General features: G+C 46.5%; 1 protein-coding gene across 1 annotated transcript in view; it reads right to left on the bottom strand.

Moving 5' to 3' along the window:
• Positions 1-27935, bottom strand: part of LOC142585961 (structural maintenance of chromosomes flexible hinge domain-containing protein 1-like) — a 409872-nt gene that overhangs the window by 258615 nt on the left and 123322 nt on the right. Inside the window, exons 15-17 of the mRNA XM_075697096.1 lie at positions 23869-23982; positions 23527-23633; positions 14130-14212 (exon numbers count right to left, since the gene is read on the bottom strand). Of these exons, the coding sequence (XP_075553211.1) occupies positions 14130-14212; positions 23527-23633; positions 23869-23982 (304 nt within the window). The remainder of the gene's footprint in view (positions 1-14129; positions 14213-23526; positions 23634-23868; positions 23983-27935) is intronic.

Raw genomic sequence — 27935 nt, 5'->3', positions numbered from 1 at the left:
AAGAAGCTTAACAGCGAACGTCAAAGCAGCTGGGCCTAGCGCTGCCGCGATGGTGGCTAAGGCTGCAAATGTACCTGCATGCGAGAGCGCTGTTCGAGGTGGCGAGGTAATCAAAATGACGGCGGTGGTGGCTTTGTTTGAATAATGCCATTTCGGACCTTGGTCACGGCAAAAAGCCCGGAAAATCGGAAGGTGAAGAAGGTTCTTCTGTCAAAAATGTCAGACATTGACTCCGTGGGGTACGTGGTGGTTCCGCGAAGCTGTCAGAATTATCGGGCGTCCAGAAAGTCTATCGTTGACTGTACACTGGCACCTCCTCCAGCCGACGACACGGCGTCAAAGTAGATTTGTTACAATTCCTCTTTGTTACTCGAGCCAGCATTACCGTGACTTTCGTTCCCTTTCAATAAAATTACAGCTAATTTTCCCTCATAAAAGCACAAATTCCCTGAGTTTTCCCTGAGTATTTCCAGACTATTCAAAATCCCTGAGAATTCCCGGTTTTCCCGGTTGGTAGACACCCTGCTTATATTTTTACTGCCACAAAAAAAATTGTTTTTGCAGTTTGACCTCATTAAGCAAGTGACCCCATCCCGTTCCACTGGGCTAAGCCACCCTTGCTGTTCACAAAAACCCATGCCCTAATCCACTGATAGAATAACTTTTCCGCGCAGCTTAGCCGCATGGTGGCTGAGCATACTTTACATGCTAAATTCTGCCAGCAGCATAAAACCACAAAATGCAGCACAAAATCCCAAAAATGGATAATTTTGTTAATTAGATTGAAACAAATGCAAATAACCATATCTGCTCTTGCACATCAACAAATACCTTTCATTTCTTTTAATTATTCAGATGTTACCGAATATTTAAAATGTTTCTAATACTCAGAAATCTGGGGATCCTTCCCGTTTCACTGTGCTAAATGACCCTTGCTGTTCACAAAAACCCATGCCCCAATCAACTGATAGAATAACTTTTCCGCACAGCTTAGTCGCATGGTGCCTGAGCATTCTTTATATGCTAAATTCTGCCAGCAGCATAAAACCATAAAATGCAGCACAAAATCCCAAAAATGGATACATATTGTTAAATTAGATCGAAACAAGCGCATATAAACATATCTGCTTTCGCACAGCCACAAATATCTTTCATTTCTTTTAATTATTCAGATGTTACCAAATATGTAAGATGTTTCTAATACTCAGAAATCTGGGGATTCTTAGACTGAAGTGCATCCTTTACGGCAGCCAGAACAGTAGGCTAGCAGACGACAAGGTGCAGAGAGCAGACGTCGCAAGGCAAGGGTTCAGAAAACCTGTGATGGCGCCCAAGAAAAAACAATGCAGGTGAGCGAAGGCGCATGAAGTCTTGCGAGCGCATGCTCTGCCCAGAAAAGTGTCACTTAGCAACGGAGGCGCATGCCTTCCTTCTTTCACCCTTTTTTCTGCGCACGCCTCTTTCTTTTGCACTTCCTTCTGTGGCCGTACTGGCTATGCACCTGCTGAAATGTAACCTCGGTACTTGCGGGGATGCCACGCAGTCACAATTTGCACTTTACAGAATATGTAATTTAAGCCCTATTGCGCTATGACATAGTTTAGGTGTCCGCCTCGAGCGAGACAGTTATTGGGTCCAGGGGTTGAAAAGTGAAAAATAAACAAAAGGCGAGAAACATTGCGCTTTAGAAGCAAAATGGAGCTACCTTTTTGTTGGTAGTTTTCTCAGTGTCAGCATCTGTTTTGCGCACATCACTCTTACTTTACGGTGCTTCGGTGGTGCGTGGCAGCTGAATCTGTGGAAAATAACAGTGGGTGTCGAGAGCCCACAGCAACGTTTTTGTGGATAGCTCATATGACAAACTATGAACTGATGGACTGAATGGTTAATTTTGCGGCTTTCACTATAACGACCTCTCAGAATAATGAACAATTTACCACGGGCCCCTAAAGTTCCTTATAATGAGATTTCACTGTGTACATATACAGTCAACGACCGATAATTCAGACTCCACCCGGAACGTAAATAAGTCTGAAGTATCGAATGTCAGAAAAAAACAAATGTACCCAAAAAAAAAGTTTTATATATGTTTTAAGGCCCCTGTGCATGAAATGAGTGGTCTATTCGTTGCTGCATGCACTTTTGTTTACGTGATATCAAATACACCTCTATTTCTGCCAGTCTTGTGCTGTCATTGTATGTAAATGCAAGGACTGCAAAGGTTCGACTCCACATGTGAAGGCTCCGGAGCACAGGGCACATCATCATCATCCGAGTTAGAGTCACAGTTTGACGGTGCAAGAACTCGACATCACTCAGTTCGGCACATACCACTGTGCTGTCAACGTCTGCGAAGTCTTCAAATGTAACAGTGGCAGAAATCAACACACTGCAGCCTAGCGGGTCATCAATGACATCCACATTTGAGCACATTGTGGTAGGCGGCAGGTTCAGGCTCTTCAGTTGTGGGGTCATTCGGACTGCGACTCGAGACTCATTCAGTCGGACTGCGAGGGCACCGCTGGTACCACTTGACGCGGCCTGTTGATAAGTTCACGAGAAAGACTTCTTGGAGCCAGCAGAGAGCTGTCTGGAAAACAAACTAAACAAACAAGCACGGAACAGTGGAATGGTGTCCAAACGGCCTACTCAACAAACAGAACGGTGAGAGCAGGACATGTGTAGGGTTGCCAGAATAGGATATGATCCCAATGGTGATGCGACCTATAATTCAGGCAAAGCCTCAGAGATCGGCACTTGTCGTTAAATCTGAGGCGTAGTGATGCAACCAAGGCAAGGCCTCAGGGATTACCATCAAACGTGTAATTTCTGAGGCCAAACTTGATGTCTTGTCAAGGTTGCAAGAGGGGATAATGTCGGCAGAGTCTGTGCATGCTACAACTACGGATGGAGTCTGGACAATCGAATGTAGAGTTGGCGGCTGTCCAAAATATTGGTTGTCTTTACACATTAAAATTAAAAGACCATTGGCGGTGCCGCGAAGCTGTCCGAATTACCGAGCATGTCCGGTCAGGCACAGGTCGGCGTTCACTTTGGCGACGGGGAGGCAACTCTTCCCCTTTACTTAACCACGGGGTCATCGCCGATGCTGCTGCTCCAAAACTGGATTCATGCACTGGACGTTCGTCTGCCAGAGTACCGGGAAGCCAGCCTGCATGTGGTGAAAGACGTCCCCAGCCTTCTGACCGAGTAAGTCCCTGTCCCAGCCAGGGGTGGGCACATTCGCCGGCACGATGGCTAGCAGCTATGTACGTGAGGGAGCCCGGCCACGTTTTTTAAAGCCTCGCCCACTGCCGTTCACCCTGAAGGACAGGGTATCCCAGAAGCTGCAACGGTTACAGCGAGAGGGCAACCTGGTGCCCGTCAAGACGTCCGAATGGGCCGCTCCCATCGTACCAGCCCTCAAGCGAGATGGCAGTGTCAGGATCTGCGGGGATTTCAAGGTTACCATCAACTCTGCCGCAACCTTCGAGAAGTACCCGTTGCCCCAGATTGGAAATCTCTGGTCAGCATTGTCCGGTCGACAGAAGTTCACAAAACTCAACCGCAGGGATGCTTACCAGCAGCTGGTGCTCCAGGATGCCTCCCAGAAGTATGTCACAATATCGACAACTTTGGGGCTCTTCCAGTACATGCGCTTACCGTTTGGCGTGGCCTTAGCCCCAGCCATATTTCAGAGGGAGATGGACAACCTCTTGAGGGGCATGAGGTACGTGGCGGTGTACTTGGATGACATCCTAGTTACTGGCAGCGACGACAGGGACCACCTGCAATACCTTCACAACGTCCTGGTACGGCTGCAGGACGCTGGCCTTAAGCTCAAGCGGGAAAAGTGCATTTTCCTGGCCCCCAGTGTTGAGTACTTGGGACATGTCATTTCCCAGGCTGTCCTAGCCCCGGCTCCCCGCAAAGTTGATGCTGTGCGCCAGGCGCCTAAACCCCAGAACAAGAAGGAGCTTCAGAGCTACCTCGGCCTCATCAACTTCTACAGGAGTTTTCTGTCGAACCTGTCGGAGTATTTACAGCCACTCCATCTTCTGCGTCGAGATGGTCAGCAATGGGTCTGGAACAAGGAGCAGGACTGGGCCTTCCAGCGCAGCAAGGAGCTAATCACCAAGGCTCCAGTGCTGGTACACTTCGATCCTGCCAAGCCTGTCGTCCTGACCGTAGATGCATCGCCGTACGGCGTAAGAGCCGTCCTGGCACACCGGGACAAGGATGGCCAGGAAGGCCCTGTGTCGTTTGCCTCTCGTCGGCTTCATGCTGCAGAGCAACGTTACAGCCAGCTGGACAAGGAAGGTTTGGCCCTCATGTTCGATGTCGAATGCTTTCACCAGCATCTGTGAGGACGGAAGTTCGAGGCAGTCACGGACCACAAGCTGCTGTTGGGGCTGCTGGGGCCTGATAAAGCAGTTCCTGTGCAGGCATCACCTCGAGTGGTACGCTGGGCCTTAAGGCTGGCAGCTTACAGTTACCAGCTGGTTTACCATTCGGGAAAGGACCTAGGACCTGCTGATGCCCTGAGCCACCTGCCCCTGCCAGAGCTGCCTGATGCTGTTCCAGAACTTGCTGAAGTGTTCATGCTGGAGCACGCGTAACCGGAGGTGCTCTCCAGATCAGCGGTATCGCAAGCGACCAGCCGGGACCCAGTTCTGTCTCAGGTGGTCAAGGCGGTGTCCCGTGGGGAGGAATTGGTCAGCAGGCGTATAGCCACAAGGACGCCGAGCTGAGCTTAAAGCAAGGGTGCCTATTATGGGGTTCCAGGGCGGTGATCCCACAAAGTCTCCACTCCAGGGTCCTGCAATTGCTGCACACAGGTCATGCTGGCATGGAAAAGACCAAGATGGTGGCCCAGTCCCATGTTTGGTGGTCTGGCCTGGACGAGGACATCGATCAAATGGTGCAGAGCTGCTAAAGCTGCCAAGAGCATCAGCGGGCCTCACGTCATGTGGAAATCACCCCCTGGCCGTTCCAACAGAGACCCTGGTCCCGCTTACATGGGCCATTACTTCCTGGTGGTGGTAGACACCTTTTCGAAATGGGTGGAGGTTCTACCTGTCACACTCCGTCAGCAGGTGCGACCATTGCAGCGCTACGACAGGTTTTCGCTGCCCAGGAGTTGCCGGACGTAATCATGTCCGGCAATGGTCCTGCTTTCACCAGCACAGAGTTCCTGGCCTGGCTGACGAAGAATGGAATCCGCCAGATGATGGTTCCGCCGTACCACCCTGCTTCAAATAGTGCAGCCGAGCGGGTGGTGCAAACCATCAAGGACAAGCTCAAGAAGAGCCAGACTGGGCATTTCCAGACGCAGATTGCCTGGATACCGTTCCAATACCGGACCATGCCCCACGATATCACTGGCTGTGCCCCCTGTGAGCTCCTGCTGGGTCGAATGGTCAAGACACCATTGGATGTCTTGCATCCGGACCTTCGATCCACAGTGCTCCTGAAGCAACAGAAGCTGGCTGCTGACTGAGGGTGCCGTCCTGGGCCTTTGCCGGAGTCAGGAGCTTCAGTTTTCGCCAGCAACTTCCGTCCTGGGCCATCCTGGTCCACCGGACAGGTGGTGTTTCCTGCCAGCGCCTCATCGCTACTCGTCCGCATGCCAGATGGGGCCACGTGGCACAGACACTCCGACCATGTTAGGCCTCACCTCGGGACCTGGCCAGCACCCTCGACTGCCACTTCAGAGTTCCAGCCCGCAGGACTAGCGGCAGCACCAGTCCAGCAGAGCACCGGTGGTGCGGCACCCGTTGGACTGGTGTCGAGCCTGGCACCACTCACAAGGCCGACCACTATGGACCCTCTGGATGGAGCGAGGCTGGCTCAGGCAGCACCCGGCGTTGCCACACCCTGCCCGTCAACAGCGGTGCCCAGGCAGAGTACTCGACGGCGGAGGCCCCTGGACCGTTACTCGCCTGAGTAGCAGGCACTGTCGACCCGGCCAGGACAGAGGTGGAGCCTCGTACATTGAATTTAGAAGTTTCTTTTTTGTTGTTCTTGAAAAACAAACAGGGGATAAGGGGGTGTAGCAAGCATGTGACGCACCCTCAGGCATAAACTTTGTTTGCCCGCGAGGCTCGGTGGCCTGCCAGGCTCAGCAGGCAACATTGGTCACTGCACCGCGATTAAACACCGACGAGCACAGCTGCTCGGCGGTCAGTCATCGTTCATCACCACCACGCTGCGGAGCGTCCGTCTAACGGAGGGTGCCTCAAGCCCTCCCTTGTTCACGAACCCGGGCGGATCGTGACAATAATGTCACTGTAAACATAATAAGAAAGGATTTAATGGACTAGTGGAAGGATTTTTCGAGGGTGTTGGGGAACGCTCACTGCCTTTCAACAGAGCGCCATACTCTTGGGTGGCAGAGTTCGATATATCCCTTCACGTCCGACCCGTTCAAAATAAAAAATAGAACATGCATGCAATTTTCCAGGTGATATAAACAGCATTCGAAATTGGGGGCGAACTCCACCACTGGAAAAGCTAGCGCCACCGTCGGCGTGACGTGGCGTGAGGGGATCACGTGGACACAGCGGCCGCATCGGCTGCTTCGGAAGCGCCGAAGCAAGCTGAAAACGAAAGTTTAAAGTCCTACCTGCGCCGCGGTTCTGATTAAATGGTCAGGCTTTACCACATTGGGTGTCTTCTTGACAACATTTGAAAGTACTATAGTAGGTAGTGGCTGCCTTTGGAGGCGTGCAGCATGGTAGGCTATTGCTCGGTGCCACAGTGCCAGACATACACAACGGAGCCCGATGTCAGCCTTATTCACATGTAGCCGCAGGGCAAGGAGCTGCGTGAAGCTTGGCTGGCGAAACTTAGAGCCGGCAGACAGCCATCGACTACAACTCGGGTATGCAGCAAGCAGACGCGAGGAGCATTTCTGCTATGGCGCCGGAGCTGCGCGATGTTGGGTGAGTAGCAGAATTCACGCACTGAGACGCTCACTGAGACGCAGCTAATGTCATGACAGTTTGGTCTATGAACTTGTTGATCCTAGATACTGCCAAGTTCACTGGAACGGAAAGGGAAAGGTAAGACGCACATTAAAAAAAGGCATGGCATATGGTCATGTTTGTGTTATGAATGAATGCACTGGATTACGAAAAACAAGCAGAGGGAAATCGCACGCTAAATATAAAGTGTGATGCAACTTGAAAAATAATATGGAAATGTCGAAGAATTTAGAAGACAAAAAAAGATTTAGTCGTCGGGACGGCACATCACAGTCGCCGTAGCTAGGCGTCAAAGTCTCTATAACGGGATTATTTTTTAACTGTTCTGATAGCGTCCAACGCAACAATGGTTGCTAGTGTACTGTCAAATGCTTATATGCTGCGGCCTAAAGCTCACAGCATAGTGCAAAAACGCGCTCACAGCGAAAGCAAAACATTGTGCGCAGACATGCATGCAGACGCACAGTCGGTCGCTGCAAACCCGTGCGATCGCTGGATTGAGGCTCCATTCTGTTAGGCCCCATTTGGTTATACAGACAGCCCACTATAAGAACACATGTCCCATAGTTTACACTCAGCGTTTGCCTACCTTTCACGCAAGAAGCTGGTTTGGGAGATTCCATCGCAGCTACTACGCGCAGTGGCATTCACTGTACGTATTCGGTAAAGAGATAGCGCCTGTAAACTATTCTGTGCTTTCAGTTTGCCCAAGATTATTATATTGACAGTCAAAAACTTCCCTCGTTTCGAGAGTACCTACATAAATGTCCAGGAGGGCTGACGCGTGGTGTTTTTATTGAGCACCGTAAGCAAAACCTATGAGGAACGCATTGTGCGATCGCTCATACTACGCAAGGGAGGCACTTCCGACAGATGGCGACTCCGTAACTCCTCGCCACCAATACGCAATAATTCGATATACAGTCAAACCTCGATATAATGAACACGGATATATCAAACTATATCGAATTCTGGCTATATGAAACTACCGTATTTACACGATTGTAAGTCTACCTATTTTTGTTTTTTAATTTGAAAATATCAAGTAGGGGGTTGACTTACAATTGAAACCAAAATATGGCACCACCAGAAAAGCGAGAACAATGGGAGCTACAATGTAGTTACAATTTTATGTTTGCTCTATGGCCCTACCTGCCGCTTTTCGCTATTCCACGTGTTCGTTTTCGGAAGGGTATTTCAACATTTGTGAGAGTTTTACAGTGCACACAACACTTGTGGGGGGGTGTCGATAGCTGATGGAAGTGCCGCTGTTCCATTCGTGGCGGCACTCTCAGAATGGCGGTGCTTGCGGGGAGTATCAGTATTTCATGGAACAGCAGACACCTCTCACGTGTTTCTCTTTCCCTGTAGCTCTCAGTTTGACCAAAGGCATTGGCTTGATGTGTTCGACTTAACTGCCAGCATGAGTGCTCATGAGTCATCATGAGTGCTCCAGGCCCACTAAACATTCGGCACTCGTTCGCAGCAGCGTTCAAGAGGGCTGCCATCTTTATGCCAAACAAATAATTGTGCAGCGGTCCACAAGTTCGATATTTCTGAACGGGTGGCGCGAGAATGGCAACTGCAGTGAAGCAACATTTTCACCTGTAACGGCAAGAGAACAATTTCCCACGGGCCGAAGTCTTCCGTAGCTGTAGGCCTGTAGGCCAAGCTTGCGGCATACATCGCTGAAATGTGTGATCGGTCCCTTGCCAGTGAAGTGCGACATGGTCAAGAAAGAAGCCCGGATCTTCGCCTTTTAAGGACCTGCTCCGCCGTGAGTACGAGTAGCTGACGGCAGAAGATCGCGAACTTATGCCAACCGGACCTGTCAAAAGAGCCTCCCTGATGACTGCGTGTGGTTGGGTGCATTCGGCAGTGGTTGCTGTTCCACAAGATGTCGTGGTAGGGTCGTTTGCCAAATGTGGGATTTCACTGGACGACGACACCCTGTGGGACCGTAGCAGCGATGACGACGGCAGCACTAGTGAGGATGGCGCGAGTGAAGACGAGTAGTCCAGTGACCAAGCCAGCTACTAATAAATCTTTGTTATCGAATGCGCCCTTGGGTATGCCTCTTTTTTTTCTTCCCTATCACATGCAATATGGGGGGGTCGACTTACATTCGAGTCAACTTACAATTGTGTAAATATGGTATTTCACTATAACCGCACTGTTCGACATAACGAGGTTCGACTGTATCCATGTTGGATATATCGAGGATTGACTGTGTGTATACATATTGTATTTACTCGAATTTAGGCCGACCCCTAAAGTCCGAAGCCAACAAAAAAATATATATTACCTCGAATGTTGGCCGAACAAAAAAAGTGAGGACAGCGTTCACAAAATGCAAACAACATTTATTGAATCTGAACGTGCAGAGCTCATTTAATGTCGTCATCGCTGCTAGACTCGTCGCTGTGTTCCTTGTCACTGTCACCTTCAAACAGTACACTATCTTCGGTACCGTCAAGCGCATTAGATATGCTGCACTTTTTAAAGGCGCACACGATTAAAGTACCTTGGATGTCCTCCCACGCTGCAGCTACCCAGCCCGCCAGCTTGGATAGCGATGCACGTTTAATGCGGCCCGTCCATTAGCATGTGGTCTTCGCCAGTCAACCAGTCCGTGTAATACTTCCGCAGACGATCCTTGAAAAGTTTGTTGATGAAGACATCAAGTGGCTGAAATAGGTCCCTCATACCGCTTGGTATGACAGCGAGGCCTGTGTTCGCTTGGGCGAGCACAGCCTTCACGTTGTCGGTAAAGTGCCCATGATAAGAGTCGACAACAAGGAGCGAATTCTTTGTGAAAAAGGCTCCTGGACGCCGTCGTCACAGAATCTTAACCCACTCTTACACCATCGCACCCGTCACCACCCGTTCTCATTTGCCCACACAATGACATTTCTTGGAAAAGTTTCCCAAGCAGGCAGTGTCTTCCTTTTAAATATTATATAAGGAGGGAGTTTATGTCCATCAGCTGTGCAGCACAGCATCACAGTTGCGTGCTGCTTCTCATAGCCCGCAGAGCGCACCTTCACCTCCTTGGCACCCTTTTCATTCACGATGTATGCCACTAGCATATCAAAATACACAGCAGCCTGGTCGGCGTTGCCGATTTGCTCAAGGATGTAGCCTGCCGCTTCTCTCTTTCACAGCACGTAGCACTGAAAAGCTATCAGCTTTACTTTGAAATCACTTAGCAGCTTCTGGGTGATTGAAGTACGACGTCAGAGGCTGAAGCCAAAGCGCTTCATGAATTTCTGAAGCCAGCCCCGGCTGGCTTTGAAATCCTTTGGCGTTAGGCCTCGCTCCCTCGAAACTTCCCCAGCTCTTGCTTGGAGCACTGCTGTTGTCACTGGAAGGGCAGCTGTTCTCTGCGTCCGAACAAAGTCGGCCAAAACTGTCTGGATGGCTAAATGCCATCCTCGTTGCGGCGCACGCAATAAGCTGCTGTCGTTGTCCCCTCTGACGACGGATGTTTTTCTCGTCGGCGCCGAAGTCCCGCAGGCTTGAAGGTTCGACGATGCCTCTGCGGCTATCATAACTTTTCGCTTGATAGTGGCACTGTAGTGGCATCTCCTGCTTGGTGCAATCGCGATAACACCATGCCGCACACCGATACGGCCGACACGACAGAGGTTAAAATGGCCACCTCGCTTGTGTACGGTTGGCTACTGGCACAGCAAGTAGCGGCTGCGATACTGACTTTTCTAGATGGCGCTAGCTATGCACCATATTTAGCAGTTTCAATGAAAAACTAGTGCGTTTTTTAAGATTCTCGAATCTAAGCCGAGCCTAGAGTTTGGAATATGATTATTTGAAAAGAACTATCAGCCTAGATTCGAATAAATACGGTATTACAGGGAGTGTTTCAGCAAACAATTTCAAAATTTTTTTAAAACTGCCTATATGAGATAGCACAATTCTAGTCCATGAGATGGTCCACTCAAAAAGGCAGACATTACACAACAAATTGAAATGCATAACTGTCTAAGAAATTTGCTAATTAAGTTATTAACTAATTAACTTATGGCACATATTGCAATTTACAAAGTCTAGCCGGGGAGTTCACAAGATGGACCTACTTGGAACGAATTTTCTGGATGACACCAGTTTAGAGATATTTATTCTTGAACTTTGCGGAGAAATGCATTAGCGCTCCAGTTACTTTTGTGCTTCAATGCCTAAAATCATGTTTTGTTAAGAAAATAACTGGAACGGCAGTGTATTTTAATCCCAAGTTTGACGGCGTGTATCTCGTAAATGGTGTCAGCCACACTATCCACGAATTCTAGCGAGACTGCAAGGCACATCCACACAAGAGGATGTGCCTTGCAGACTCACCCACTATAATTTCTAAACTGCAATATGTGCCATAAGGTAATCTATCAAAAACTTCATTTGTGAATTTCTGTTAATTAGTCGATTAGGCATATCAATTTTTTGTGCATGTTCGCCTGTTCTAATATTTTGCTAAATCCCACAGAAAAGTTTTAAAAATTTTTGGACGTGTTTGCTGAAACACCTTGTATAGTATAACTGTACCTACCATAACATGGCCAGTCTCAGGCGTACATCTAACATCTAGGCAAACACACGTTGAAGACCGGAAGGCCACATGCATTCGAATGCTGACGGGGATGGGCCAATGCTTTGCTTATAAGGCTCAAGCAAGCATTGAGTTCAAGCAAGGCTTTAAACAGCTGCTGCTGTTCAGAAAATCACCTTGTTTCCGTCGTAGCTTAAGTAGCTGGCATTTGCATATCTTATAAGAATATTAAACACCTGCAATGCCATCTGGCCCCCGCCTGGTGCCTATACGCTTGCCCTTAGCCTGAACACTAGACATTCCGTTGCCAAGATTTTCTAGCAGTGCCTTTTATGCTATTCCTTTTCATGCTTTTCACGCTTTGTTAGTGGTCAGAGCGTCGCTCCGCATGTTTTATCAATGCTATCAGTCGGCCATGCACAGTGGATGACAAGAGTGGCATAGAATTTAACGTAAGACATTGCTAAAAAATTGTGGCCCATATCTCGACCACTGTCACACTGTCACTACAGATGAATGAAAGTATAGTCAATGCAGTCACTGAATTCACACTGGCCACTGCTAAACGACTAGGCAGCTTCACTAGTTTTGGTTTTGCCGAGGCACCAACGTCTGAAAACAAAAATATTGCTATTTGTACTCAACTCCATGGCCAGATTACACAGTTGTGCAGACGTAGTCTGAATTGTTGCATGACAGCAAACGCAAGCAAAAAAGGCAAATGCAGCATAGCGGTTGGCCGTAGCAGTCACATGGGGCACAGGGCGCGCTCCTAATGGCTGCTGTAGATTTGGATTGCTGACGAACTTCTCTAGCGCGCATTTGCGCAGCAGCAATCTGTGCATTCGCATCAACGTGACTGACGATCGTGGCAGCTTACGCACGTTTTCTGCGATGAGCCCCAAAGAAATGAAGCTCCAAACAGCCCACGTGTACGGAAGACCACAAAAGGCATAGAAAAGAGGGAGAAAACTACTCGTAGAAGCGGATGCCGCCAAGCTTGTTGACGAGGCACAACCGGCGCACGTCGGTGACTGCGAAAGCCTGCCTGCGTGCGCTGCTGATGACGCGACCACAGAACACCTACGCAACCGTGGGAGGCGGTGACGGCGCGTCCACGAGCGACAGTGAAGGCATGTCCGCGACCGACAGTAAATTCACATCTGCGAGGGACGGTGAAGTCACGTCCGCGAGCGACGGTGAAGGCACGACCAGGAACGACGGCGAAAGCGCGCCCGCGAGCGACGGCGCATCCGCGTGTGGTCGTGACAGCAACGAGACATCGGCAGAGCAGAAGTTTTCGCATGAAATATTCAACTTCGGATTTCAGCTCCAACTCCACCAATAAAGAGGTTGCGCAACGAGAGACAGAAGCAGACGTTTTGAGTGCGCTGTCACCTGCCTCAACACGACACAGATGGATGCACGATGACCAAAAAAGGCACTTAAGGTGCACGAAACTGCTGCAAGAATGCAAAAACTACATCAAAATGTAAAGCAAATGCATCCGCACAGGCAAAGGACTACATCCCAGGCGGGTTTTAGGTGCTCAAAATAAAGATTAAATGTTTACAACAAATGAAACTTTGAGCTCCGTTTTCTCAGCTTTCATTCTTTGTGCAGTTGCTTTCAGTCATCCCAGTGCCATTTTACAACGAATGAAGACAAAATCATTGTCTTTTGCACGTACATATTAAAACACATTGATGAGTGCAATAAAGCTGTCCATTTCTAACTTCACCTCATAAAAAAATTTATAATAGCTTTTTTGCAAAAGTTGTAAGACAACATGCAAAGGAAAGCTGAAAAAATATTTTTACTCGTTTTGGCATTTAAAAAATAAACCAATAGCTTTATTGCACAGAATGGGCCTTTGTGAACATGCAGATGTGAAAATCTTGGCCAACTTATGTGTAATTAATTAATTAATTTGGGGATGACCATTAGAGGCTGTCAATTGTAACTCGCAAACTATAATAGCACAAAACTAATTTCAGTTATGATATCAGCATAACGAATCACACTTGCATGCCAAATTTCACGAATTTATTCCCATAAATTAAAAAAAAAATGTTTTCATTGCCACGTCCCCCCTAAAACAGTCGACGTCGACTTAGTATTTGCCTTTAGTGTCACTAAGTCTATGGGGCTAGTGGCGGTGCCGCAATGCTGTTCAAATAGGCATGCCCAAATTATCAGTGTCCAAATTATCAGTGTCCAAATAATCAGTCGTTGCGTGCATTTCATTCAGCATAGGCTCAAACGCCAATTGAAATCTGAGTTCTACCAGTCCAGAGACATTCCCAATTATTAAAGGCACACATAGAAAACATGCATACAAAAGGAACCAAAAAGACATAATTGCCCAATATTTGTGGGCCCTCTTCGTCTTGTCTCCGTGCCTTTAAGATAATGAATTCTAACCTATGCACAGCTTTAAATCGGACTAAGGAGCTTTTTAATGTATCCATATATTTTGTGCAACCTTTCCAAGGCTAAACTCTTGCTCCCTTAGGCACCCAGTGTGGAAAGTAATCCTCGTAGACATGGAAGCAAGAACAAAAACTACAAAATGCTTGACACACCTATAGCCTTTCCAGCTGGCCGCTTCTCGTTTGGGTAAAGCTGATCTCCTTCAGGCCACGTCACATACAGCTTTGAAGGCAACCTGAGAAAGAAACAGTGCCGACCATTTATGCACATGCATTTAGCTGAAACCCCACCGTTAGTGGAGCCACAAGGAGCCCAAGCCAAGTGTTTTTCACACATTAAGGGTGCCTCCGCAATGACTGTCGCAAATTATTAAAACTTGGGTATATGATAGAAAGCGATCCTTTGCCAGCCAACATGCACAGCAATGGCAGACATGCAAAATATAGTAAAACATCGTTAATTTGGCTTTCACAGGACTGAAAAAAAAGTCTGAATTAACCAAATTACTGTCGGTATCACAAAAAACAATAATGAAATGCTGGCTACGTCAAAATGCTTTTATTACTGAATCACTCAGGAAACCCTGTCTTTATTTTGCCCAAAAGCAATGCAGACGCTGCAATTTTTGTCCTCTCGCCACTGATTGGCCTTTACATGCAGCAGTGAAAGCCTTGCGACTTCCTTCGCAGCATAGCCACACTGCAAGTCTTCATGTGAGACACTCTTTTCACTGCCATGAACACATTCCAATTCTCTTTAGATAGTCAGATAAGTGCCAACAGATCGTCTGTTCATTGCAGTGTCGCCGGTGCCCTTCATCCTCAATAGCTTCTGCTGTGTTTGTGACATTGCGTGCACAGCCCTTGCACTGAGTCAAAACAAGGCTAATGTTTGCCACAACTGTTGTGGACGAAACGGTGGTTCGCTATCGACGCGATCATGGACAACGACCATGCGGTTAAGAAGCCACACAGCCAATGCAAGCATTACGTGAAAACTACTGTTTGCCACAACCGCTGAAGACGAAACAGTGGTTGCTTTCAACACGATCATGGATGGCAACTATGCAGTTATGAAGGCAGAGAGACAACACACTATTGCGCGCAGAGGCAAACGCAAGAATAAAGGCTATAAAGGCACGAATAGGCCTGAAGCGTTCTAGCATTCCCCTATGATTTCCATACAAACATACTGAAACATACTCAGTACGATTTTGTATGAATGTACTCACTCATTAGGGTATGTCCTTCTGACCTTTAAGTGATGCACTTAAGAAGGGGGGACGCAGCCCTCGAAAGCCGAAAAATCGCGGAAAGGTCGATTTTTGAAAAACAATATTTTTGGGTTGTGTCTCATAAACTACCTGTTCTGAATTTATCAGCACCTAATTCAACAGCAAAGTAAAAAAAAACGCTACTTTTAAAGCCACTGCTGCTTACAAAACAGGGGCAAATGCCGAAATGAAGTCAAACTTCGCGCGTGTGCCTTTTTCGGCCCATGCGGCCTGTCCGCGCCAGCTTGGTGTCGTTTTGACTACGAATTCTTTGTCTCTTTTGCCAAGTTGCAAAATAGAATTGCCGGCCCCTGAGTAACGCAGAACTATGTTTTATGTCGAGACGGGCTGAAACCATGTCGCCCGGTGTTGTCACTCTCTAGTAAGCATTTGAAAAAAACTTTTAAAAACAATGACTTAATCCAGTTTGAATACTAAGGAGTAGTGTTTACGTTAGTCAAAAATAGAATAGAGGGAGGAGTAAAATGCACAGCAAATAAAATGCCTTAGAAAAGAATCGCAAATGGAGTTGGACATTCTCAAATACAAATAAAAAGGAGATGCATACAGAAACAAACATTTTCGAATACGAGCTATTTCTGTCAACTGATGGCAAGCTCAGTGGTATGAGGCCCGAACTTTGTCACCATAAGCTCGTAAGTCAACCTAAACTGTCCCGACATACTCTCAGCCCGTGTACGACACCTCAGTGTTGTTTCATTGCTTTAAAGAGTTTGTTTCGGTTTGGATGAGGGACACCTGCATCTCGGCATCAGCCAACACCTTGTCTTTTGAGCAAGCTCCTTAAAAACAACAGCAGCACGCTTCCTTTCCCTTTCATTCTTCAGTGACTAGGTCCTTTTTGTTCTTGTCCTCCTTCCGCCACTCGTTCGCCCCACGGACCATTTGAAGCATCTTCTTGGTCAGTTTACCAGTCCGTGTCCGATTTTTGGAACTCCCTAGGGTGCACGAAAACGTCCGAAAAATCGGCCAGTTGGAAAAAATAAATGCATGTCATTTACTGCCTTTAAGGGCTCAAATCGCCCCAGGTACATTCGAAAACGCTCTGAAGGCCTGTCAGCACATGTATTAGGCATATCAGTGCTCGTACTGTGACAGGAGATACCGGGTGCACACATGTATAATTAAGGAATACATACCGTGTCCCATGGCAATAGCCACTTCCCACGCTTGTTATGCTTCACTGCAATACTTTTGCGTATGCTTCACCAAGTAACATTTCTGTACAGAGGCGAAGCTGACTCTCGGAAACCGGCAGTATGCAACGCACCGTGCTTTCCAAGCTTCTAAGCCAATCACGAGGACCACAAAGGCGGAGTCCGTGCCATTGCTGAGAGCAGCAAATTCTTTCACTAAAAAACACGGCATCCAACGGCAAGAAGCTTAATAGCGAACGTCGAAGCAGCTAGCTCTAGTGTTGCCGCAGCGGTGGCTACAGGCGCCAGCAGATCTGCGTGCAAGAGCGCCGGTTCGAGGCGGCGAGGTAATCAAAACGGCAGCGGTGGTGGCTTTGATTAATGCCCTTTCGGACCTGCGGTCCCGGCAAAAAGCACCAGAAAATCGGACAGCGAAGAATTCTTGCGTCCGGAATTTCAAACGTTCTGATACATTGACTGTATGGGGTGCGCCGTGGTGTCGCTATGCTGTGCAGATTATCAGGCATCCGGAAAGTCGGTCGCTGACTGTACACTGGAAACTCCTCCAGCTGATGACAAGGTGTCAAAGGCAATTCATTGCGATTCCTGTCTGTTACTCGAGCCAGCATTACCGCGACTTTCGACCCTTTCAATAAAATTACAGGTAATTTCCCCTGATAGAGGCACAAATTCCTTGAGTTTTTCCTGAGTTTTTCCAGACTACTCAAAATCCCTGAGAATTCCCGGTTTTCCCGGTTGGTAGATGCCCTGAATCATTATTCAATTTCCGTGTGATTTTAGCAACACCTCAGTACTACAAACTAACATTCCGGAATCTGGAAATTCTTATATTTCCGTTTATCTTTCACGGCAGCTGGAACATGAGGCTGGCAGATGACAAGACGCAGAAAGTGAATGGCGCAGCGCACATGTTCACAAGACCTGAGGTGGCGCTCAATAAAAAAAAGCTTGGGAGAGAATTCTTTGCGAACGCATGCTCCGCCCAGGCAATTGTTGCCTCACAACGGAGGCACATCTCTTCCTTCATTCACCCTTCTTTCTGTGCATGCCTTTTTTTCGCATTTCTTTCTGCATCCGTACTAGCTACACGTGCAGAGAAATGTATCCTTCGTACTGACGGAGATTCCACATGATCACACTTTGCACTTTCTGGCCAGTGCCATTTATGCACGCTTACACTTTAGAATAGTTCAGGTGGCCACAGGTGACCACATACAGTTGTGGTGTCCATGACAAGAAATGTGAAAACAAACAAGAAACATTTCGCTTTGGAAGAGACATGGAGCTTCCTTTTTGCAGTAGTTTTCTCAGCATAAGCATCTGCTTTGCGCACATCGCTCTTACTACGGTAAAGCCTCGTTAAACCATACCTGCTTAAACAGTAGTTTCGTTTTAAACGTAGTAAAGTCATTGAAAATATTGTGTTCTTTATTTGCATGAGCTGTACCAGCTTATTGTGTATGTACTGGTTAATGTGTAGGATTTGCAGTTTTCATAGTGCAATCATGGCGGTAGGTTGGACAGACAGAACGAGCCTCCGAGATCAGAACGGCCTCCAAGCACAAACGCAGACGGCACTTGGAAGGGTGAAGCCACACTAATCAACATCATTTCGGTGCCGAGCCAGAGAGCGTTGTGGATGGCTAGTTGTGGCCTGTGCTGTGGCCTCGTGCAAGCTATGACTCGCGTCATGCCAAAGCTCGGATAAAAACCAGGTGCTAAGCAAGAAAAATTGGACATCGTTTGTGCTGTCGAACGCAGCATGAAGTCGGCACTAGTACGCGAGAGGGATCTACCATTGACTATGGTGTGTGGCATTTGAAATGCGAAGGAGAAGATGCTCGACAGTGCTCCTGGGACTGCGAAAAGATGCTGGCCACGAGGTTCAGCTTCTCAGGGTTCGACTTTTCACCATCATTGCCTGTGTCATTGCAGAAGTGTCACCTAACGACAGTGATGAGGACAACACAGAAAGCAACAGCACGGACAATTCAGGCCAGACAGTGGCAGAAGCTGTGCATTACGTCAGCCTCATGTGAGTGTTTACCGAGTTTAAGGGACTTTGACGCCACTGTCGTCATTGCTAGGCCACCATGGCATCAAACGAAAATAACACTAAATTAATAAATACTGAACGTTTTATGCTCTTTCGTCGTACTCTCTCCGAGTTCCGTTTTTGATAGGTAAGTGGGCGATGACATGCTATTTCGGCTAAGCAGCACTACCATTTAGTACATACTTTTGCCAAGCTCCAGTGAACTACGGTTTAACGAGGTTTCACTGTATACAGTGCTTCGGTGGTGCATGGTGGCAGAATCTATAGAATATAGCAACAGTGTGGGACGAGAGCCAACAGCGATGTTTTCATGGATAGCTCAAATGGTGACAACCTATGAACTGATGGTTTGATGGGTGGAATGGTTAATTTTGGGGCTCTCACTATAACGGCCTTTCAGAATAACGAACAATTTCTGGTGGTCCCGAGTGATTCGTTATATTGAAATTTGACTACTTTATCATAAGGTTTTAAAAATGTGCATCGCTCAGAGCACCTCTCCCTCGAGTTTTCAGATGCCACCTGACAATTTGTTACGTAAGTATTAAGTACTTTATTTGTAACTATGAAATTGATATAGTTAGCCCAATTCACATCAGTTGGGCAAGCCATACGACTGGCTACCCAGGTGGCGTCATCGATGACATCCTGTCGTAGAGCCAGTGAAGGGAGAGAGCTTAGCCCCAATCACTCGGTGATCATTCAGCGATAAATTGGCCACACCGTTTCAGGGGCCCATTAAAACATTTTGGATGAGCCTAGCTTGTCAACATGATACTGGTAAAGCAAAGCTTGTTCACGGCAATATTTTCATTTTCACAGCAATATAGACAAACCGAGCACATCCACTTAGTTTTTCGCCTAGTTGCCTGCCTGCAAAGATGGCTGCAGTGTCAGCACTCAAAAACAGCATTTATTGAGCTCGTTGTGATTTACTACACAGATCGCAGCACTCATTCAGCGTTTGAAGGACGTGCTTATTCAGTCCTTGTGTTCTACTACATAGATGGTAGCACTTTGTCAGTGCTTAAAAACTGCACTTTTAAAATCTCACTCGCAGAATAGTCGATTCGGATGCCCTGCAAAATAAGGCATTTTCCTCCTTTCCTACAGTGCTGTTAGTGGCAATAATACATTGTTTACTGCTTAGTGAAGATATGGCTTAGTGAAGAGGTAAAATCAGGCATGCCCCTTTAAATATGAAGTAAATTTATTTTATTCAAAAAGAAAACAGAAGGGAGGAGTTAGTAAAATGCACAGCGAAAAAAAGATATATTGGAAGAAATGTGTAAATCTGATAGTGAGACATTCTCAAATACAAATAAAAACGAGATGCATACAGAAGCAAATATTTTCGAAGATTACCTATTTGCTGGAGACACCATATAGAAGGCAAGTCAAGGTGGGAGAATGCCTCCGAATTTTATAGTGACCCATCGTAAATATATAGTAACTTATATTCATTAATTGTAAAGTGAGTCGTACTACGTTTCTTCAATAAATATATTGAATCATCCGCTCAAATTACTTGTAAAGGTTAATTATTGGGCCCAAGCATTACAACAACGGAAGAAATAATCTTTTGCGATTACTACCGAAACCCCCCACTTCGCTTTCACGAAGGCATTACCCTCTTGGAAGAAACGTCAAAGAGGGCAATGCCTTCGTGAAAGCGGTCGTTTGAAGCGATACATTTCACTGAGAAGTGGAATGGGTGTACCTTAAGAAAGCAGAATGTGCAATTTACTGAAAGCCTAATGTTCAGTGTCTATTCCTTGTAACCACCTCACAGTAAGGGCAAAACTAAGTTGCGTTCGCAAATGTTATGCCGTCACCGAAGGGGAAATTACGAGATTTGCAGTTTGTTTCTCCGGTGTTCTTGGTGATCTAAACAAGGCATCTTGTTTATTTCTAGGGGAAATTAGGGGCATGGTATGAATAAGGTGTAGGCAATGCTCCAAATGGGTGGGTTAAATGCACATTTTCAAGTAGAATAGGTATGCAAGTGGTCCATAGCCTTATTAGTTTGTTTTACGAGCGGTGTAAGACTTACACTGCTGCGCTTGCATAATTACAATAACATCTGAGATAAAATTGTGCGAGCATAAGAGGAGAAATACGCCAAGTTTATGTGCGATGGTAAATGCATGTAGATCAAATGCAACATCAAAAAATTGTGAACAAGCGTTCCGAAATTATCACGCTACTGCTATTGTCCCAACAGAGATTAAGATACTTTATACTTTGAAGGAATAGGCAGCATTTCAAGTGGAATGTGTTGCATAATATTTCTGGGTTATTGAGAAGCGTTACGAATAATCATTGAACCCTCATTCTTTTGTACTTACTTTGTCATACGTGATATATTAGTTTTGGCTGGTATCCTCACTGAACTAAAGAAGGCAGCTTCGTTAGGTTTGGTGACTGTAAGGACCAATTAAAGGGTGATGTGGAGATGAAGTTCCAAATAGATGGCTTTCGTAATAAATTACGTATAAAAGCACTCCAGTGTGTTTGAGCGTGCCTAACGAGAGCAGAAGAATTGAGCCCGCTGCTCTGGCATCACTATAAAAGCCGTCAAGACCAAATTTAGCGGAAATTGGTGGTGCCCAATGGAAACTTCTAGTGCGAAGTGGTTGGATCAAATACAGCTTTAGTAAAAATTTTCTTATTCAAGCATTAGAGTGTGTGACCGCTATCAACTGTGCTTCCCGGTGTCCTGACATAGCTGTAGTTTACAACAGGCTCATATTTTGTGGAAAGTGGAGGTGGGCCATTGTAACTGTAATGTGTGACAAAATTTTTACGTTCCTGGTTCGGTAAAAAGCGCAAATAATAATGAGCCATCATATTTCTTTCCTTACTTTCATGTGTCATAACACCTTCCGTCCTTGTTTCAGCGATGTCCTCCATGAACTAAACAATACATATTGTTTATATTTGGCGAAAATAAAGGGCGTATTATCACCAATATGAAGGCAAACGTCGAAGATAGAGAACTAATTATGATATCTTTAGTATATTATGCATGTAAGCTATTTGGAGCTTTATGAATGCGTTTTGCGAACAAAGAACTTAACCCATTGCCCTGGAATAACTGAACTCAACTGATATCAAATCTAGTGGAAATTGACTGTGTGGGAAGGGTGGGGAGGGCATTATAAAGCACTAAAGCATTGCATACACCCCTCAGCAGTTGTAGTGGTCGTTTTTAACAGGTTCGCTGGATGTCCATTGTCGCAGGGCCTAAATGGCAAGCCCACTTTTTTTAAAGTGTGAATATTGCAAGCAATTTACGTTGATTGTACATCGCCTATAACCTCGACAGTATTATTACCTAATCTAGCCACACATTTATTTTGTAAACTTAAACCGCAAGTAAAATTCTTTGTTGAATAATTTAAATTCTCTGCAGCAAATGTGCCTTCATATATATGCTGTACTGCTGCTACTGGGCGCGATCCGAGACCACTGTGGGTGCACTCATTGCCTTTTGCCCCTGTATCATCTTGAGATGTCATATAGTTGCAAGAGATAAATGCAAATTCAGCTCATTTTTCAGGCCACCATGGTTCACCATGTGTGAGGTCCCTGTTGGTTAAATAAACATAAACAGTTAAAACATAAGCGGAATAAACGGTTAAAAACTGAAGCATTTCAGGCTATTTCACTTATTGTAATAGTAATTGGCAAAATATATATACACACAGAGAGAGAGAGAGAGAGAAAACGAAAGGTCAGACCATCTGTGGTTTGCTCCCCCCCCCCCCCCCGCACACACACACACACTAGAAATAGTTGGTACACCACTGCATGTCTTTTACTGCCGCAGAACATCAGAAAAAGCTCTGAGGGCCTACCAGTACACTTATTAGGCACATCGGTGCTCATCCTGTGACAAAAGGCGGCGGGTGCACGCGTGTCCCGTGACAATTGCCCCTTCCCACGCTTGTTGAGCTTCACTGCAATAATTCGCGCACGCTTCACTGCGTAATACTGCTGTAGTGAGGCGAAGCTGACTTTCGGCAACCGGCATTATGCAACGCGTCGTGCTTTCCGAGCTTCGAAGCCAATCGCGAGGACCACAAAGGCGAAGTCGGTGCCATTGCTGATAGCGGCGAATTATTTCAATGAAAAACACGGCACAGAACGGCAAGAAGCTTCATAGCGAACGCAGAAGCAGCTAGGCCTAGCGTTGCTGCGGTGGTGCCTACGGCTGCCAGCAGATCTGCGTGCGAGAGCGTTCGAGCAGCGACGAGGTAATCAAAACGGCGGCGGTGGTGGTGGTTTTATTAATGCCGTTTCGGACCTGCCATGACGGCAAAAGGTCCGGAAAATCGGATGGCGAAGGGTTCTTGCATCCGAAATTTCAGACGTTATTATACATAGGCTCTATGGGGCCTAGCTTTCTTTTTCTTTCCCTTTTTTTTTTTTTTGCTATGGGGTACATGGCGGTGCCGCGAAGCCGTCCAACTTATCGGGAGTCCGGAAAGTCGGTCGTTGACTAAACACTGGTAACTCCTCCTACTCGAGCCAGCTCTACCACGAATTTCTTTCCCTTTCAATAAAATTACTGCTAATTTTCCCTGATAGAAGCACAAATTCCCTGAGCTTTCCCAGAGTTTTTCCAGACTATTGAAAATCCCTGAGAATTCCCGGTTTTCCCAATTCTCCCAGTTGGTAGACACCCTGCAATTTGCACAATTTCTGTCTACTGCTACAAAAAAATTTTGCCCAGCAAAAATAATCTTTTGATTCCATTATTTTTAATTGCAGACAGTCATCACTGACACATGCATCACATTGAAAGGAGATTTCTTAAAACCATCGAGTAGACTAGGAACACAAATCTGGATAGCTTACTTTTGAGCACTCTTTTGATCCACTAGTGAGGTGCATCCAGAATAATAGCTTGTACTCAGCATGAGCTCATACCGTAAATGAAAATGCTCCTTAACTCGCACAAAAAGACACAACGCATGGCAACTGCAGGCAGAACAAGCCTGAGAACAGCAAGGATCTTGCACCACAGCAGCACACACCTGCCTTCTTCCTCGTCAATTATCTTCTGCAGCATGGAATCTGTGACCTTGCGATCCAGCTTCGCTAGCGGGAAGATCTTCACCTCATCATACAGTGATCTTGGTTCCTGGAGCAGAAAACCACGCTGGTCACAACATGCAACATCAGAGCGAGCGAAACTTTCATCATAAGAAAAAGAAGGGGTGGGGGCAAAGCCTACCACTGCCATGCAACAGCAATGTCTCAAAACTTTTTCGTAATCATAAACATAAAATTGAGCACTACCCTGTACCACAATCAATCAAGGATATTCTGAAGGCAAGGAAGCCTGCTCGGCTGGAGCTGACACGATCTGCACATACCTGCTGAATCTCCACTTCCCCTCCTGTTGCGCAGACACTTTCAGTGTAGTCGCCATACAACAGGAACCTCCGGATGGAGCCAATAATAATTGGATTTGTTCGTTGTGTCCGAATCTGGGCAAAAAAAATAATCAGTTTCATTAATATACACACAGCTGTTGACACGAATTTGGCAACATTCATAAGTGTAATGCCCCAACCACTGGCACGCGCCGGAAAGCTTCGGCGCGCGCCGAAGGGTCAAATGCGTCAAAGCGTCGGTCGGAAACGCGGCGAAGGGGAACGTCGCGCAGCGATTATGTCTACTGCCGATGCTAGAAGTCTGCCGACGCGCGGCGAAGCTGCGCCGGCGTGCACCAATGAGAGGCTGCGACGAGTCGCACGCGTCAACCAATCGAAGGCTGCTATGCCTGTAATGGCCGCCCAAGCGGAGGCTCCGGCACCAACGATCGTCCGAGTTTTTTTGGACGCACGACGCGCGCGACAGTGTTCCTGAAAGACAGTGTTGTAATAGTAGGCCGACAACGACACGACCGACCGACCAACGACCGTGGGTTGTGGCAGTGCGAAGTGGATCTGAAGCGACTTCGAACGACGCCGACTAATCCAACCTGCCCACTGGGTTCCGCCGGGCTCAGTGCGATTGTCTGCTAAAACAGCCAACCGAATCACGATTACCGCAACGTCTGTGCTTGTTGTGTGTGTATTTTGTTGTGCCCAAAACGAATGGAAACATGTTTACGAGTTCCGAAGTGTGGATAATCAGCACTCGCCTATCGCCGATGTTGTTTACGTTATGCGTAGGCCTACCGGATCCATCGAGTTTGTAACTGGCGAGTGAACGAGGCCAGCTAAGAAACTCTGTCGAAGGAAGTGAATTTTCAGGTCCGTTTGGTGCTGCAGTGATTTAAAATATGGCACTCCTGACTTCGTGTGATGTGGTGAATGAACCGTGTGGAAGTTGAGTTGGTCAACCGCGGCATATTTCGCGTGGTGTCGGTTGACTCAAGTGTCACGGCCAAGCTCTGCGCTGCTTTCAGTGGTAAAGATAACTTCCGAAAGCGAAATACACTAGTAGCCGAACTATTGGAAGTACTTACATAATCAGCCGTGCCGCCTGTTTCAGCTGACACTGCGCTCTTCTATTCGGCATGTGAATCCAGTTCAGTACAAGTTCGCTGTACTCATTCACTCACTTCTTTCAAGTGCGTCTGTCTTTTGGGCTTGTTGGGGATAATTCACTCGTGAAGCAATCAAGAACACTGAAGCATACGTGACAACGCAGTCATGTTTGAGTCAGTGTGTCCTTATAGTTGAGCACTGCAAAAAGAAATTATCTGTTTGCAACGTGTGCCCTGTGTGCAGTGCATAGCAGGACCTGCATCATGCAAGACCTATGCATGTAGCAGCGTATACCACAATTGCTTCGATGCCTGCTTCAGAAGCAGCAAGTACTGAGTCAATGAAACTGTAATTGATTTTTTATCTCACTTTTTGCTTATGCAAAGTGTAGATGGTGTGAGTGCATTGTGGGGAAGGTGAAAAGGTGTCATCAGTGTTTTGTGCAGTCGGTATGCTTAAACTGCTGGAATCCCTTCAGCTTCTACTAAAATGTTTCTTGCTGCGATACTATAAATTGTAGTCAGGACAAAGGTCTACTCAAAACCAAGTTACTAATGCATCTGCGCAGAATGTGTTTGATTTACAAGTTAACACTTCCACAACAACAATATGCCAATGCACAGCATATGTGCTTACAATAAATACATTCTGTAAAGGTGAACGACTGGGCCTACAATATCAAACTTTGTAGTAGCACCGTAAAAGGTGCTGCCATGCGTATCAGCCACAACGAAACTGCTGCACGTCCAACCTTCTTCCTTGGAGGCACCTCTATGAAGACTGTTCGGGCCCTTCCCATTCAGGATGTAACATTTAGCTCTTCTCCCAACTTTTCCGCATATGTCACCAGCACTGTGTGTAAGCACCGGCCCATTCTTGGGTTTGTATCCCGTGTCTCCCTTCCCTGATGACCTAAGGTTTTCCGAGCACTCTACACTTCTATCATTCTGTCACGACTTGAGTACTGCTCATCAGTATAGTTCCCGTACCAAACTCGCGACGCTAACAAACTTAAGCTTGTTCAGCGCCGGACAATACGCACCCTTTACTCCAGTCTTTTTGGTTGTCACAAGCTCATGCCAGCCTTCGAGGATTGCCTCAAACCCCTCAAGTAGCACACCCTGCAATACCAGCACAACATTGCACTAGTCTATACTGCAGGGTGCTTGACGACTCTCTGGACAGCACTTATATTTGTTCAGTTCGTCTGAACAAGTGGTCAGCACAGCCTGAGCCCTTATCGCGCCTCTATGGCCCGACACCACAACTCCATGATTATATCTGGCATGCAGAGCTTTCTCTCCACCCCCCTGGCGATTTGGATTCTCCTTCCTTGGAAACAAACTGAATTGGCACTCCTGTGTGTTGTGCACCTGTGAAATGTGTGCGTGTGTGCCGTGCTGTGTTATTGAGCAAGTGTGTGTGCACATGGAGAGGAAGGAAGTGTCTTCTGCATCCTGCAAATTCCTGCTTAGATGGCTGGTTATCAGATGCTCCAACATACGGGCATCAGTCTTCTTTTTAGTCTAGTGTGCCAAGTTACCACTAAGATTATTATAATTATTATTATTATTATTATTATTATTATTATTATTATTAGAATCATCACTTTGACCACATTGATTGTGTTGAAGCCAGCGTGACACATAATTCAAAATATTTCTGGAGCTTTGTGGGCTCTCTCTTCTAAAAAGAGTGCCAAAGATGTACGTCTTCTTCATGAAAGTAGTGGTGTTGTCTCGAACACTGCTGATGCCTTTGCAGAACATTTCTGTTTGCTATATGGTGTGAAATATGCTTCAAGTAACCTTCCTTCTCAGTCTGGCACAGTGTATGCTAACAGTAAATGAAAACCTTGTTTCCAAGTATATGAAGTGCCTTAAACTTTGCCTTAAACATTCCCTTTCTGGTGGTGTTGATGGTATTTCCTCCACAGAGCTTAACCCTTTGAGACGCTGTCTACACAATTGGGCACAGCAGGAGCGTGCATCCATAGCAAAAGCACTGATGAGAGTAATCGTATTTAAAATGTGTTTCATACATGTTGAAACACTTATTATTGGAACTGTGCTGCAATTTTGAATACCGTGCAGAATGTTTTAACAGAATGAGTGGAAGGTAGACGTCTGGGTGTTGTTACTCTGTGTCAGTATTGTTGTAGCTTCGACGGGGCGGCCGGACGAAAGGTTTACGGCATGAGGCCTAAACGGCCGGGGCGCGCAGCGCCGCAAGAAAGAGCCGGACTGCTTCAGTAGGGGACCAGACAAAGAATCTGTTTTATTTCTCCGAGGTGAAGCAGGAGACAACTTGCAGCGTTTGGCGCTGAGTGGCGCCCTGACGTAAACGACCCAAAACCAAAGCCGGAAGCTAACACAGGATACCACAAGTATGTTGTACGTAGCGGGTTCACTTCCTTCATTGTTTTTTACAATGTCGTGCACGAGGCATAATTTTCAATTGGCTGGATAAGTGTTTTTCAAGCTTTTCAAAACACGAAATAGTACATGTTCTCATATTTTGTGTTCCTGTAGTGAGTTTTCGCATGGAGTCGAGATTTTGTAAACTTGACAAAACTCGCTAAACAATTGAAAATTCTAAATATTTGCTGCAGCTGTACACTTTCTACGATTCTGAGGATGCAAGAGATGTGGTAAAAGCAACTTTCAATCAACGGGATAAAGTGGTGTCTGAAAGGGTTAAGGCGTATGAAAGCATACTTGTTCCTCGTTCTCACAAGCATCTTCAATAGTTCCCTAAAGTCTAGTACCTTTTCTAGCGCTCCGAAGGTAGCATGAACATTGCCCAGGCACAAATCAGGTGCTAGATGCGCAGTTACTAACTGCCGACCTATATCTATCCTCTTCAGTGCGTCAGGTGTTTGAATCGATATTTGATTCCTCGCTTTCTGTTAGTGCTAAGAGCATTTTAATAAATGAACAGAATGA

Source organism: Dermacentor variabilis, chromosome 6 (genome assembly GCF_050947875.1).
Source record: "Dermacentor variabilis isolate Ectoservices chromosome 6, ASM5094787v1, whole genome shotgun sequence".
Lineage (NCBI taxonomy): Eukaryota > Metazoa > Arthropoda > Arachnida > Ixodida > Ixodidae > Dermacentor > Dermacentor variabilis.
Note: the sequence above shows the minus strand (reverse complement) of the source record. Positions and strands in the feature narration are given on the sequence as shown.